The 15,971-nt window shown below is 38.5% G+C and overlaps 2 protein-coding genes across 2 annotated transcripts; both read right to left on the bottom strand.

Moving 5' to 3' along the window:
- Nucleotides 1–813: 813 nt before the first annotated feature.
- Nucleotides 814–5,251, bottom strand: LOC144651789 (uncharacterized). The gene is made up of 4 exons (XM_078511780.1): nucleotides 5,219–5,251; nucleotides 4,900–4,959; nucleotides 2,318–3,052; nucleotides 814–1,284 (listed from the first exon to the last, which is right to left on the bottom strand). The coding sequence occupies exons 2-4, from the start codon at nucleotides 4,955–4,957 to the stop codon at nucleotides 1,073–1,075; spliced, it is 1,005 nt and encodes a 334-aa protein (XP_078367906.1). The 5' UTR covers nucleotides 4,958–4,959; nucleotides 5,219–5,251; the 3' UTR covers nucleotides 814–1,072.
- Nucleotides 5,252–7,542: 2,291 nt separating this feature from the next.
- Nucleotides 7,543–15,644, bottom strand: LOC144651768 (uncharacterized). The gene is made up of 12 exons (XM_078511746.1): nucleotides 15,527–15,644; nucleotides 14,633–14,693; nucleotides 13,836–13,974; nucleotides 13,072–13,159; nucleotides 12,890–12,977; nucleotides 12,599–12,696; nucleotides 10,405–10,501; nucleotides 9,876–9,978; nucleotides 9,507–9,553; nucleotides 9,227–9,340; nucleotides 8,109–8,226; nucleotides 7,543–7,823 (listed from the first exon to the last, which is right to left on the bottom strand). The coding sequence occupies exons 1-12, from the start codon at nucleotides 15,618–15,620 to the stop codon at nucleotides 7,740–7,742; spliced, it is 1,131 nt and encodes a 376-aa protein (XP_078367872.1). The 5' UTR covers nucleotides 15,621–15,644; the 3' UTR covers nucleotides 7,543–7,739.
- Between the last annotated feature and the right edge of the window lie 327 nt (nucleotides 15,645–15,971).

The raw sequence follows: 15,971 nt of genomic DNA, 5'->3' as shown, positions 1-15,971 counted from the left end.
TGATAGAATTATGAGGGTGCACAGGAAGGGTGCACGAAAGGTGTAAAGAAACTCGTAATCATCGTTCTATAGTGATTTTCTTCCAAGTAACACTGTCAAACTTGAAAACATCGGCCCGACTTTTCAAGTGTTAGGCCACCACTATCCTATCCTTCTGTAGCCAAACCACCTTTTAACAACCTTCATTACTAGTACAGTAAGTTTTAGGAAGACCAGGCTGCTATAAGTGGATTTCCAATTAATAACAACACGTACATTACATTTTCAAGTAGCACTTATCGTAAATGATCTAATAAACGCCCACTCTTAAATAAATTCCTCGTATCTTATAAACGCCAGTTTGAACTAGACGCACCCCTCTAATAAACGCCCGCCTCAAAAAACCAAGATTACCCTTTATTGAGTAAAATCACGCAATTTATATGGTTTCTTTGCCTGGTTCGGACACCGAAGCGGCCAACGATACCATCATGGTTAACCCCGATGGCAATGGAGACATGCATCGATATCAAACTATGAACGACATCTCCAGGCTTTGCATTAGCGCAGAATTCGAATAGATCAGTTTCCTACTCACAAATCCTTTTTTCTATGAAGTCAGATGAATATCCTATTCACCATCTGCTACCGAGACCAACACTGATAGTCTAAGTATAATGTAAGGCAGAAAGCGCCAAAGTTTTACCTGTATAATAATGCCATAACATGTAGGACAAAGAGAGCTGAAAGCTTTTTCACATTTCGATACTTTTTGTAATTAGTCCTTTTTTGATAGATTTTTAATCGTAAATAGTAGACTTTTCATTTCATGTAAGTGTCACTCGATAATTCAGTTTCTTTTAACTGCAAAAGAGTTTGAATAAACTATTATTATCTTACTACCTCCGCGAGCAAACTACGCGTCTTATTTGTTTTGTCGATGTTGTTAATGTAAAGTGAAATAAACGCCTCTCTCTAATAAACGCTTTATATCGATTTAACGCCCACCGCCTCCCGGGCCCCCTAAAATTTAATAGGCGCCCCGGGCGTTTATTAGATCATTTACGGTATATCATGGTGACACTGTGACTTGTTATTGAATTTTCAGGGAAGCAACATCAGGATCTGTTGTCATGAAGCAAATAAACTTGTAAGCCTTGTCTTTTCTAACAGCCAGTCTTGGATCTGTGACCGTGTTACCGAGCATGAAAAGAGCAGCATAATCCAAGTTTGTAGGCGGATTATTTCCAAGCTTGTGAGACCACAGTCCATTGCTATCTCGACGGTACCAGTGGAAATCGTTCCCTATGGAAAATTATAAAGCGTAGAAAACGTCGGTTATTAGGGATTGTCTTAGGATGTTGCCTATAAGTTAGATGAAAAAAAAAAATGAGTAGAACGATCTCTATGTCAATTTCCTAGGCCAATGGCTTGCCCTTGAGGGAGCAGGGATGGCGCAGTGGTGAGAGCGCTCGCGTCCCACCAAAATGCAATGTGGCCCGGGTTCGATTCCCGGACCCGGCGTCATATGTGGGTTGAGTACGTTTGTTGTTGGTTCTCGTCCTTGCTCCGAGGGTTTTTCTCCGGGCTCTCAGGTTTTCCTCCGTCCACAAAATCCAGCTCTACTAAATTCCAATTCGATCTGGAATCAGTGGGATCAAGAAAGTCACTGTCATTCCCCATTTATTATTATTATTCAGGTTTATTTATTTAATATTTTGCTAGGAATTAATGACAGTCAAGTTACAACTTGCAGACAGTCAAGTTACAACTTCAAAAAAGGTGCTTCTGAAAATCCCGAGGCGGTGAATGCATGCCACAACTAACGACCCGCGTAGGATCAAATCAAGTTTTGGACAGGAGACATGTAGGTTGTGCCAGGAAAATTAATTAAACATGTTTTAATAGTTACATGTTTCTGCTCAGTTTGGTGCAATCTGAAAGACTTTTGAACACAATTTTATGGCATTTAACCAATTGAAAGGCTTTTCCGCACGTTGTAGCGGGGCCTGAAGGGGTAAAATGGGAACAAGGATTAGGCAAATTTTTATTGGGAAAATGGATTTGGGTCACTGGGACTGGGATTTGGTCACTAAGAATGGGAATCACAGACAAGAAAAACAATAGAACTGGGACTGGGATTTTGAAAATTTAGGAAAACAATAGGCTGGGAAATGGGATTTGGGCAAAATTTGGGCTGGGAAAATAGGATTTATATCCCCCTTTAGGACCCTCATATAACGCAACAATTGAAGGCACACTTTCTCATTCCTCCTTTCGCTCTTACAGCTTCAAACATATTGTGTTTGACACTATTTTGTTACAAGAAGATATTTACCAAGTGGTTCTGAAGGGTTGTCTTCATTATATTTGACAAAAAGCGCCACAAAATATCGCTTCTCTCCCATCTTCTTGTGGGAGGCTGGCACCACAAAAGGACCGCCAAGTGGAGGTTCGTCTTCCTTGAAAACTGGCATCAATCCATCAAGTGTCGCAGCATCGCGTACTTGCTCTCCAGTATACGGTTTTTTAATTTCCTTTCCACCTCCTCTGCCCGGTATTGCTGGCACTGGTTTTCCTCCTTGTATTACAGGTTTGGATTTTACGTCAGTTGCGTAGTTATAGCAGTTGTTTGTCTCCTTAACACCAGGCTCACCCCACGACTGAACAGTCTCTTCAGACCACGTAGGACCAACATTTTTAACAGCAACACTAAGCATTTTCTTTGCGGCGTTGGTGGGCGAGGCTGCTTGTTTGATAACTGTTAAAACGTGATCTCGAATACCCTTAGATACCTCATCTTTGGGCATTGTCTGAAGGATTTCTTTTTGCAGTTCCACCGTATTACGGCCCAGAATTAGCTCTTGTTTGTTGTTCGCTGTTGACACTGTCTTGACGATCAATCCTCTATAGCCAAGTTCCATAGGAATTTGTTCTGTGCCGTAGCTAAAGCCACCCTTTCTCGCTGATTCTAGAAGCCTTTTGATTTTCTGATAGTTTGGTTTACTTGGCTTAATCTGCCACTCCGGATCAGGTTCTCCGGAAAACAATAGCAGAGTTACATCCAAGGTTCCTGCAACATTAACGGAAACAGTGTCGTGCGCTATATATGTAATCGGGCTTTTTTTAAACTCGGTTAGTTGGCTAGACCATATTTCTTTTAAACAAATAGTAAGCTTAAAGGGTGATGTGACGTCAAAAATAACATTATGCTAAGGCTAGTTTCCACTAGGTAAAAGCACAAGCTTGACACGAGAATAAACGGATAAGAAAAACGAAACACTCATTCTTCTTATGCCGTCCTTACTAGAACAAGAAGAATGAACAATTTTGTTTCTTATACTTATGCTCGAGCTCATTCCTAGTGAGGAACCACAAAAATACGTGTGCGGCCTATTTTTTATGCTTAAGCTTGTGTACGGTGAAAATATTCCTGTGTTAATCGTGTTTAGTTTTTGTTGTAAAGATCAGATCTTTACAAGTGTATTGAAACCTTAATTTTGGGAATTATTAAAAGTGTTGGAATGATAGTTATGTAATATTTTGTGAAACCAAAATATTGGTTAAAAATGGAAACTCGCGTTTTTTTTTGCCTCGATAATTCTCTCATTTCGAGATAAAACGGTAAAGCCATAGATGTTTGTATTTTTCTCGGAGCAATTCTTGGTGCTTCTGCTTCGCCGATTCTTCGTAAACAATGTTCTTGAATGGACCATAACAGTGATTTTTCCGTTGACGCAAGCATCCTCGCCGAGTCATGTTCTTTTAAAATTGTGTCAAGTTTAACACACCCTCCGGAAAGTCCCATTTTCCGGGAACAAACCAAGCCGTTTAAAATGTATAAAAATAACAAAGTAACATATACAGTTCTATGGATACAAATTTCACGTAAGGAGTTTATGAAGACTATAAGCAAAAGCCTATTACAAATTTCACGTAAGGAGTTTACGAAGACTATAAACAAAAGCCTATTACAATCTTAGACGATAGCAGTTTAGTGAGCTCACTAAGAAAATTATTCTCGGCACAGATTGATAAGAAAAAAATGCTAGTCAGCACTCAGAAAGCCTGTCATTCTCGTCAGGGGCACAGTGACAGACCCGTTAGAGAGTTCAAAAGTTTAAACTACGAGCGCGTGCGAACGTTGAGTATAAGCGCGCGCGGGACGACGTTACATTGATCTTTTTATCCGCTGTGTAACATACTGTTCAACGAAAAACCAACCCAGGGTGAATCTCTCTAACAACACGTTTCAAACTGCGGTACCACAGCTGGCCCTACGTGCCTGAGCCGACAATATTTAACTATCAATCTATGCAGACTAACTGTCTTTAACTACTCATTTGATTGGCTGTTTCTTTTGTTAAAATCCAGCCAATCAAATCGTGTGTCCCCAGAGCCACTTGCTTCTCGTGCACAGGCTTCGCCGGCTAAGAGGGACAAGCGGCTCTGGGGACGAGAATGGGTGTGCTTTACACTTGCCTCACTTCTCCAAAAGGGCACTCCTCGAAATTTTAAAACCCTTACTCTCTTTACCAGACCACAATTCTTGATTTTCCCTACGCCATCAGACTCGATACCATATTTCACTCCAGACCGCGCTTCACAAGAGATGAATAATTGTAGTTTCTTCCAATTGGGGATGTCGGGATTATCTTCTAAAACCATATCCAAGTCCATACCAGAATGCACAAGCCCTACCCTAATTCAGACCACTAAACTGGTCAAAATTTTCCCTGTTCCAGTCTAAAGCAGATAGCCCAGAAACGTCCGTTTATGATTCAGTGCGAGTTTGACATTTTTCGAATCCCTTTATCTTAATTTTTCTGATTACCATTTTCTAAATATTGTATTTTTGAAGCGTTCTTGAGTTAAAAAATTATAATTACTACTGTATGGTATAACATTTAAATAACCAACCTGAAATTTCACCCAGCATGCAAACGAATATAATTACGGCAGTCGTGTAGCCCAACATGTCTGTATTTGTAAAAGATAAAGGTTAGAAACAATTTGTTGCCGGAAGAGTTTTAAATGACGAATGCCATAAAATTAGGTGAAAACATTTTAACATAAAAGCTACTTGAACTGAGTTGAAATTCACCACTAGTGAAAGACGATATTGAGAAAAAATAGAAGCAAATTGTGATCTTTTTGAAGATCTTAACTTCCCTTGAGATTTTTTCACCTCGTCGCAACCATAAACACCGAGAAATAGAAATCACAATTATCTACTTACTTCCAAACTCGTTGCTTTGCTCCGTGCTGTCCCTTCAGGTGATGCTAGATTTTCAAATGAATCATTATCTTCGTGTTAATGCACTTAAGGCGTCCCATTTATTATTCATTACGTAAAAGGGTGCTGACTTACCTAAATGAAAAGATGAAAAGCCAGCTCCTTCCGTCAACAATTTTATTGGTATTGCAACAATAAAACAGATTTCTTTATGCAAGATTTAAAAAAACGCAAAGTCCCTCCGTTACTTTATCTTTTACCTCCTTTCACTTGAAATATGTCTTCGAAATTCCTTTTTTCCGCTTCTCGTTTTACAAACCTGTTAAAAACATTTTATGAAAAAATGCACTAATGGATTTTAAGAAATCGTTTTAGGTTTAAGTTAACAACAGGCCATTTCCTTCAGTGTTCCCTTCAAAGTAGTTTTATTCAAAAATCATCTTTAATAAAGATTAAGATACATGTCGATAGAACAACTCTTTCTTCACGTAAAGGAGACAGAATGTTGTGAAATAATTAATCCCGGTATTTGTCTTTCCCAGATTCCCGCCTATGTGATTTTCCTTCATGAGCAACATAACAAAACAGTCTAACAGTTTTCGACCATGCAAAACTCCGGAAATTTCGGAACAGGAGCGAATGGTTCGAAAATTTGACAAATATCCTGCTAGAGTTTTTAGAAAATACAAGGACTGTTAAATTTCCGAATTCAGAACCATTCAATCGTAACATTCGGAAATTGTAAGAGCAAATTCGAATGGAAAGGAAATTTTTGAAAATTTGGGTAAACTTTCATTCTCTACTGGAAATTTCCGGAAATTCAACCAGAAATTTTTGCACGAACGGTCAGCGCCCCAAGTTCCACATATAGTTCGTTCAAGCACTTTTCAACTCAACTGTATATTTAAAGAGAAAGGTAACCGTTAGAACAAAGCACAGAAATCGATCACACATTTCATTGCTTCTTAATTAAAATGAAACCCAAGATAGTGATTTATTCGGTGGCTAGCGTTATCCACCCTTTTAAGAACTGCATGGGACCAGTAGTCGCATCGCGCAACACACAACAAAAATACACTCGCTTTTCAGTGCTTTCGTTAAACGTTTACAAACTCGAGACTGTTACAGATGCACTTGTATGAGACAATAGCCAATACAATCCTAACGAATCTCGATGAGTTTTCTCTAAAAAATCTTCACGTTTATTGATACCCCGCACCTCTCACCGCGGTACGGTGTACAAGGAGAGTAAGTGGCGTAGGTGGGGAGGATCATAGACACCCTTAAGATTTTCGATCTAATAAGACAAATCAAAAAACTTTGCATTAAGATAGTCCCAAGCTTGCTCTTCACTTCGAAATAACTCAACCTTTAACCCAGGATCTCTCTCTTTTTCCTCCCTCTGTCATCTTCGAACCGTCACTATTTTTCCAGTCAGTAAATGAGACAACTTGACACAAAATGAAGCCAAAAGCTAAATGGAATGTATCAATTCTGCACTTCTGCTTACGAAACCCGCAAAAGGAAATAATTAGGTAGAAAACAGATGCGCTTGTCATGACAACGTCAAAAATCATGGACACAGTAGCTTATCAAAATGTTGGCGAGGGATGAATGAAAAGCTTCTGAAAGTTGTGGCATCTCAAAGTCAATAGACTGATTTAGCAAACGAACGGGAACGTCAGTTGACGACGGCGCGCGCATTGAAAATGCCCGTATTTGGGTGTTTTTATGCGCGCGCTACGCGCTACCTATATATATGAGTCCCGAATCACCTTTTCAAAACCTCGCGCCGGGGGTTGGGGTAGCATTCAGCGGAACTGAGCTTATAAGTTTCAGCAGGAGTAATTTTAAATTTCAACTGTAATTTTACATTGTTTTCATTCTTTTATATCAGTCATTACACAGCTATATGTTGATTTAAACCAAATTAGACTTAACATTAATGTCAAATTTTGTGGTTCGTACTCCCCTTCGTACTTTTCTTTACGTGTAAGGTGTTGCTTGTAAGGACAAAGCACTAACAGTTGCTTAGTTTTGCGTTATTTCTGATTCGACAACAAAAATCGAAAACTATTCGGGCCAATTAAAGGGGGTTTTGCAAAATGAAAAACTCAATCGGCTCGGAGTGATTTGCAAACACGAAATCATATCTGTTTTTTTGACCGTATTTCAAGCCCGTACACGAAAACAAATCCAAACACAATCCACAAAGGTCCATAGTATTTAACTTTTCATTTAATAATTTAATTTAAATCATTTATTTTTCTACTGCTAACTAAACGTAAATATGATATAACAGCCTAAGAATAAAATGTCGTTTTTCCATTCGTACATATCATGAGATTTCAGAGAACTTTTTCTGGTCTTAATTACAATTCTAAGTACACAATTCTACAAAATTTTTGCATCCAAATGCAGTTTTTAATTTAACCATTTTTAATTCTAATATGTTATTCAATGTAAAATCACTCTAAGCAGTATGGTACTACTAATGTCACTAAGGTTGTTTGTGTTATTATTATTATTTAGAGAGGACTTTTTCTGCCTCGGCTGCTTTCAGGTCAAACATTTTCTTGGCATTGACCCACACACAGTAAGTATCAACCTATCAAGAATAAAGCAAAAGGTGATTGAGTTCTTTTATAGTATCAAACAATTTAACCGAGGAAGCCTAGTTGACTAATTCTCTACTCTAGGTTTTTAGTTCTCTTTCAATGAAAAAAGATCTGAGCAAGTCGTGTTGTTAGAGGGTAACTATAGGTTATGGCTAACCATGGGTTAAACAGTGGGTTAAATGTAATTCTATCGTGACATGGGTTTACCCTGTGCTAACCCCGGGTTACACGAAGAAAAATTGCAAGACTGAATATGGTGAGTTTGACTGTCTTACCTCATTCAACTTGAGCAAATGTGGTGTAGAATCATTTGCAAATCTTGTGCTGCTCTCTCTTGGTAACAGGGAAGGAAAATGATCAATAGCAACAACGTCTAAAGGCTTGGACGACTTTCTGTAATACAAAGCAATTAAATTTAAATTAGGGACTTCTTTTGTATTAGATAGAAATGCTGTGACTGAAACAATACTAGATGTGCCACTTGTGAATAAACTGAAAAGTCCCATCTGTTTGCTCATACAATTAATCCCCAATTGTTTCTCGGACAGACCGTTTTCCTATACCAGGTCTGCAATCTCTGGCTTGCGATGAAAGCAACGACTTACGACACTTCCGAAAAGAAAGGAGAAGTCTGGCCACACAGGCTTTAGCTGCTATAGCCACGCTTTTAAGAAAAATATACCCATGCAGAGTTTTATATTCCCTTGCCTTCAGTTGATCCAAAACAACTGGATGAAATGTTCTTTAACGATAGGCACTCTAGGCACTGGGTTTACTGTGTTCTTTAAAGGAGCTTTGTCATGGTATTTAAGAAATGAAAACCTGAAAATAAACAAGGAGGGTTTTGACTGACAAAGATTAAGACGGATTATGATCGAGCAACAAACTTGAAAAAAATTGCCAATTTTTTTAATTTGAGTTGTCTGTGACATAGCTCCTTTAACGGGTCAATAACAAAATATGTAACACTGTCTTAACCAGTAGAAGTGGAGAAGGCCTTGCTTGTCTTTTCCCATGCATTAGATTTGTGCTTCAAACTCCAAAGCACTCAAGCTGTTATGTGACTTTCGTACCTGAGTAAACAGGTATCCCTCTGCACACGCTCAATTTATGTTTCAGTAAGAGCAAGGTGTGATTTGACCTGAAAATGCCACATTGTTGATGCACATCTACTGACATCCGCAGTGTCTCTGATTGGTTATTCTTGGTTATGGATTTTCTTGTGCAAGTAACAACCAATAAGAGACATTTAACAGTTTGCTGTAGATCAAGTTATGTCACTGAATTTTAAACATTTCTCACGAGAGACTTAGCATGCAAAGTGGGGCGTTTTTGAAAGGAAGTACAACCCACAGATAAGCACTTAACATAAAATTCTATTGTGTTCACTTACGTGAGATTGACTTTGCAAGTAGGTTGTTTGAATGATGTGCAGGTGTCATAGAATGGTAAAGGGTTGTTAGGACTGTTAGGATCACAGCTGATGTCCACCACGATACTCAACGATCTGTAAAAAACAAAGTACATTTAATTCACTTAACAACAGGGATCACTAAAACCCGGGGGGGAGGGTCTATCAGCATGAGGAGCCTTTGACTGCCACAAAGTGGCATCGCAAAGTATTAAGTCAAATAAAAGGATTAAATAAGTAACTGGATGTAATAAATAAATACCTTTCATCTGTGTCCAGCATTTCCTTGGTTATGAATGGTGGAATTTTCTAAAAAGATGAGTAGGTCAAATAAATGGAGACTGTCAGAAATTCTTAAATTAAATTTAGATGAGAGTTCATTTGAACAATATGTTAGCTCGAAGGTTTCCATTCAACTAATATATAGACTTTCAAGTTCTCGAGAAACAAGGCATCTGATGCTGCCAAGCTTAAGGATATTACTGTCTTAGCCTGCAACCATGACACCTAGCAGGTATAGGGTGATAGAGTGAAAAAAAGGCAATGGGAGCAAGCCGAGCAGGGTCTGTCTAGGAAGATCTCTCCTACAAGACCTTTTTTAGATTTTAATGAAATGTTGTATGACATGTACCTCAGTCAGAAGAATGCAGTTAACAAAGACGTCATATTCCAAAATCTCTGGAAAGGGTCCTTTTCCTTTAGTCTCTGCAATGTCCCACTCTGTTATGTGTGATCTTTTGTAGTAATATAGAAAAGAATATTGTTAAAAGTTATCAAAAATTGTTGGCACATTGAATATGAATACTGGTGTATGGTCATGGGTTGTTATTGTTTTACCACATACACGCACATCACGGCTTAAAGGTAAACATTAAATTTTCTTGTTTTCTTCTCATTTAACATTTAAGTTTAATATAGCAGCACATTTTTTATACATGTTATAAAGTATACAAAAAAGTGAATAAATTACTCATACCCTGTCAGCAGTGCCAATGAAAACCCCCCTGACATTTCAAAGAGTCTGAAGACTATATAGTTTACTGTTGAATAAAGTCAGTTGCATTTTTTGTGCACTCCTAAATTTGTTTTACTACATCTACTATTGAGATATAAGACAGTCACATACAGTGTATATATTAATGTGTCGACCGCAAACATACTTTGGAATACCCATCTTGCTAGCCATCTCTACAGCTCCTTTACCACAGCGACCCAGAGCACCAATTACCATGATCCGCGGAAACACTTCAGGAACACCTGAAAAAAAAAATGCTTACTTTAGTCATGGAAGTTTTGATTCATTTTACCGATTATTAAGTAAATACTTATTAAGTATACCCAAATGGGAGGTGAAGAGGCCCAAATTATAGTTAACACGTCAGACTCTGGGTTGAGCAGTCCAGGCTCAAGCCCAGGGGGGTACTCGAAGTGTACATAATGGGGGGGGAGTCCAATGAAGCTTCATATTGCAAACCCCCCCAAAAACACACAAGCCTGAAATTTTGGACCCTAACACCGTTAATGATCTAATAAACGCCCTCTCTCAAATAAATGCCTCTTATCTAATAAACGCCCCCTCTGAGGTGTTAAGTTTGTATTAGATGCCCTCTCTAATAAACGCCCCATGCCTAATAGACGCCCCCCTCCAGGAATAATCTCAAAAACCAAGGAAATGCTCCATAGAGTAATTTTACGCAGAAAATTAGTTTTTTGCTTGACTCGGACATCAAAGAGACCAACAACGCCAACATGGTTAACCCCGATGACGATAAAAAACATCGATATCGAACTATGAACGGCATCTCAAGGCTTTGCATTAGCGCAGATTAGATTAGTATCCGACTCACAAACTCTGTTATGTATCTTACTCCAGTAGAAAACTACCCATCCTATTAGTTGTGTTGACGTTGCTACTGTTAAATTGAAATAAACGCCTCCCTCTAATAAACGCCTCATATCTATTTAACGCCTCCCAAAGGACCCCAAAAATTTAATAGATGCCCCGGGTGTTTATTAGATCATTTACGGTAAATACCAGTGGCATCAAAATTTCCAACCCAGGGCTCGACACTAACGGTGGTCAACTGGACATTGGCCAGTAAAAATCACGCCTTGGCCTGTAAAAGTTTGGAAACACAGGCCATTTTGGCCTGAAGAAACTCTTGACTTCAGATTTCAGATTAATTGAAAATTATTTGCATATGTCACTTGTAAAACTTTACAATATCAATTACTTGGGCTTTTGAAAGGAAAAATCTTTTCAAAATTTGAAGACAGACTCACAAATCAATGCCATTTGCCACGCACGTAACGTGAACAATAAAATCTGCCATGTTGGCCGGGTATTTTGTCTTGGAACTGGTTCTAGCTGTGCTCAGTCCTTCTCGGATGGATGAAATAAGCAGCTGTCAGCCATTTTGTTATGTTTTGCCGATCTGTTTTGCCTGTTTTGCTTCAAAAATTATGGCAAAGAAGCGGTTGTATGACTTTTTCTTGAGTGTTTCAAAACGAACAAATGAGAATGAAGATGAAACTGTAGAACAGCTTGAATAGAAGCAAGATGAGAAAGACAAGCAAGAAGTTGAGAAAGGGAAACAACTATGTTACGAAAATTCCGAGTTGAGTGGAAGCAGTTGTATCCCTGGCTGGACTATATAGATGGGAAAATGTTTTGTTTGTGGTGTTGTGAGTATGGTAACCTGTCAAATGCTTCGTCTTCCTTTGTTACTGGAGGATGTACAAAAGATCAATACACTTCGATCCCACGATATCTCAACTGCCCCCAAAATAAACAGCGGCAAGCCGTTCAACCATTACTTTAGCTTAATTGTATTTAGCTTAATTATTTGAGTTGCTCCAGCACCTGGCCAGTACAAATTGCATTTTGTCCAGTGAAAATCCGAATGCACTGGACAATGGACCAGTACACCAAATAGTTAATTTCGAGCCCTGCAACCCAAAAAAATTCAAGACTTAAAAAAGTTCAATGAATATTTTTCTGATCCACTGATTGCAACGAAAACCCGAAACAAAAAGTTCGCTTCGAGATAAGACCCAAAAAAATACTAAGACCAAAAATATATGTGACAGATCCCTTTAACCAAAAAAAATACCAACCGTGTAAATTTTCAACCTATTTAAAATTACGTCTCCCCCCCCCCCTCCGTCATGTATACTTCAAGTACCCCCCGCCCTGAGGGCTCAAGCCACAGAAAAAAAAAACAACGCAGAGAGAAAATCTTTTACAGTCAGGGCACACCTATTTGTCTGATGGAATTATACTGACATAAATCAATTGAAAACAACATGCATCACAATTATCTAACCACATATTAAACTCCAATTGTTAAATACCTTTTCTTTTAGCAATCTCATTTAACTGAGCTTTCACAAATGTTAACATTTGGTTTTCATTGTCATAAGCAGAAACTGATGGTAGAGCAACATCAGGGCTGAAAAGTTAAAAAACATGTACAGCATAATTATTAAAAAATAGACTGAAAGATGAACAATAGTAGCGATAAAATTGCTTCAACACCAAGATGATTCTCAAAGTTAAGTTCTGATGCTAGAAAAGTTTGCAATGAAATTTATTGTTAAATTTCTTTTTCATAGATACCCGAAGAACAGATGTGAAGTTCTTACTTTAACTGCTGGTGACACCATGCAATAACACCAACAGCCATTCCACACAGGCCAGCCATGGTAGAGAACACAGGAACCACACATTTACCTTTAAAAGAAAATAGTCGATCAGAGTTAATTTTTTAATTTAATGTCAGAATGCAGAATTTGAACCTCTTTATTATAAAAATAAATTTCCTTACCACTATCATCAGTCATAAACTCGATATCGTAGATGCTTCCTCCTCCTTTAACAAACCTGTGAAGTAGCTCTGCCCACCCTGTTTGGTTCTTTAAAGTAAAGATAAAAATAAGCTGGATAACAGCTACGTTGATATGTGACAGTGATTTAAATACAGGAAGTATGGTAGCCAGCAATGGCCTGTGACTTAAAGCAGGGATGCGTGTTTAGGATGTAATTAGACCGGTTCACGCTTAGGTGCAACAGACAGTAACAACTTTCTTGGCATCTCCAGAATTTATTTATTACACATTCGACACAAAAAATCTGGTTCTTTTTGTTCATCGCATCCCCGTGTCCCCAAGGTCTGTCCCAATTCCCTGTCCCCATCCCCGCCCCCGAGTCCCACAACCCCAAGTTCCAAATCCTCATGTTCTAACAAACTCTGTGTTTGTATCATATGATGTTCTAAAATGAACATGCAGGCTGGAATAACATTCATCTAAGAAACCTCAATCCACTTGCTACTTTCTACAGCGAGCGTAGCGATTGCAAGTGCAAGTGCGTAGCATGGGGATGGGGGCTCGAGTGAAGAGAGTCAAAGAAACTGCTTTTCTCGCTTCCTGCCCCCACCCTTGCACCTATGATTTTGCACTGGCATCCAGCTCTCTTGCAATTCTTTCCCGGCTTCAATGATCAAAGAAAAATAAGAGGAAATAGAGGGCTGTGAACAGTCTACTCTCTTCATAGATCTAGGTACAAGTTTTTGCCAGTTCATAGACTCACCTTATAGGAATGAGCATAAAAGATGTGCCTGTGGGTGACAGGATCATCACTCTCAGGGAGCTCTTTCAGCCCAACAATGAAGGCCTCTTTGGGAGCACTTGTCCATGAACCTGAAGGGGCCATTTCAATACCAGGAATACTATATAAGTGTAAAAATTCAAAAAGGAGCATTTACTTAAAAAAATTATTTAATTTAAAATAAACCTGTATTCTTCATCCCTTTCATCACATATGATTAATTTTGACGCTAGATATTCTATGAAGAAATTAAATGGTGTTCATTCTAGGGTTCAACAATACTGTATTTTCTCAATTAAACACCCCTGGCATTTATTTCAAACTTGGCCTGGTGTATCTGGGGTTTATTTGAGACCGGCTTTTAATTGGGGCCGGGCATTTATTTAAAAATTTCTGTTATTTTTCAAGTTAATTTATTATTAACCATCCTATGGTACCCAGGGACAGTTTGTCAAGACAGAACAATTTTTCCCTTTGTCCTGCCAAGACAAACTGTCCCTGGATCGCCCAGGAGTATTGCATATGGCACATTGCAATCAAGATTTGTGACAAACAGAACCGAAACAATATATGAACAACATTAGAACAAATAAAATAATGTTACGGATATACAGTTTTAAGTTCAAAAACAGCAATGCCTAGACCTCAAACAAATGCCGGGAACTCGACGTTCAAACGTCCTGGCATTTATTTTAAAATAAGCAGTTTTGACCTGGCGCTTAAACAAGGCCGGCGTTTAATCAGGGTCTGCCATTAAATGGAGAAAATACCGTATTTACCTTGCATACTCTTCATCCTTGAAGATACACTGCTCAGAGTGTTCTACAGTCAGCTTAAAACCTTGCAATATTAAATTAGATAAATCAGATGTTTGATTTTGATCCCATATAACCATATGTTTTAAGTAATTTTCTTGTTTTAAAGCACCATCTCAATTCAACTAAGGTAAAAAAACATAGAAAACCTTCATTTACCTGATACAATTGACATAGCAATAAAAAGAATTTACTGCAAAAAGTATACTTGCAGCTCTTTATGTATATGGGGGGGGGGGGGCGGTAATAACATGATATTATATTTAAAGAATTAGGTCCCACAGTTTCTTTCAACAAGATTAACAACACTTTGCCAAACTAAGTTCAGAGAAAAATCCGTGCCTTATGGTATAGCCATCTAAACGTTTACTCCGTCACCAGAAACATTTTGGATTCCATAACCTCCCCCACCCCACCCCCCTTACTGTGCCTAAAGTTCGGACATTTTGCAGCTACAATCGGGGGTACAACCTATAGAATCTTCCACAAAGAATGAATTTTGTTGAACGAGTTTTTTAAACTTGCATATGCATTCATCAGTAATATTTTTAAAAAAACTAATTTTTCCCGCGCTTGCTGAAAATTACAGAGCAGTCACGGAAGACAAACCTTACTGACAGGGGAGTTGAGATGAAGAAAATACACAGAGCCCTTCTATCATGGTTCTTTATGTTATCCACAATAATATTCCGAAAATCTTAAAGTAAGTCAGGAGACCAAAAATTAGCTGTGATCGTAACGTGTTTTAGACGCACAGAAAATTGAAATTCTTGTGTCTCTCGCTTGACCCCCATCACGGGGACTTGTTCCCTGAAAAAAATAAAATAATAGATAACAGAAAACCTCAAGCATCCTCACCTGCATTTATTATTTCTTTGCACCTCTCTGGAGTAAGGTGAGTACGTCTTTCATTTGGTTTCTTCTCCGCTCGAAGCCAGAGATGGGCAGCCATGATCGAACGCACGTTCACTGAGTACACAAAATCAACCTCGGAAGCCTGGGTCGAGAAAACGAAGCTTGACCCGACGAGAACCACGCCCAATGGCCTGTGTACCCCTTTATTTTCGGACAGGGTTTGCTTTTTGGGGGGTTATCTTGAAAAGGGTACTGTTGACGTATAATTAACTGCTTCCCTGCATCATAACCGATAAAGATTGTTTATTATTTTCTTGTTAAACAAGTGTTAATAATATTGAAAATCTGAGAGCCTTGTCGAATTTACTAGTTTTGTTTGTGACTGGCAACCTGTGGAATATCGCAGACATTGTGCCCGCGAAAACATAACCAGTCAATTTTTACACGA

The sequence above is a fragment of the Oculina patagonica genome, chromosome 4 (assembly GCF_052425735.1).
Source record: "Oculina patagonica isolate OP01 chromosome 4, crgOcupat, whole genome shotgun sequence".
Taxonomy (NCBI): Eukaryota; Metazoa; Cnidaria; class Anthozoa; order Scleractinia; family Oculinidae; genus Oculina; species Oculina patagonica.
The sequence above is the reverse complement of the archived record's forward strand: the minus strand, read 5'-3'. Positions and strand labels throughout refer to the sequence as shown.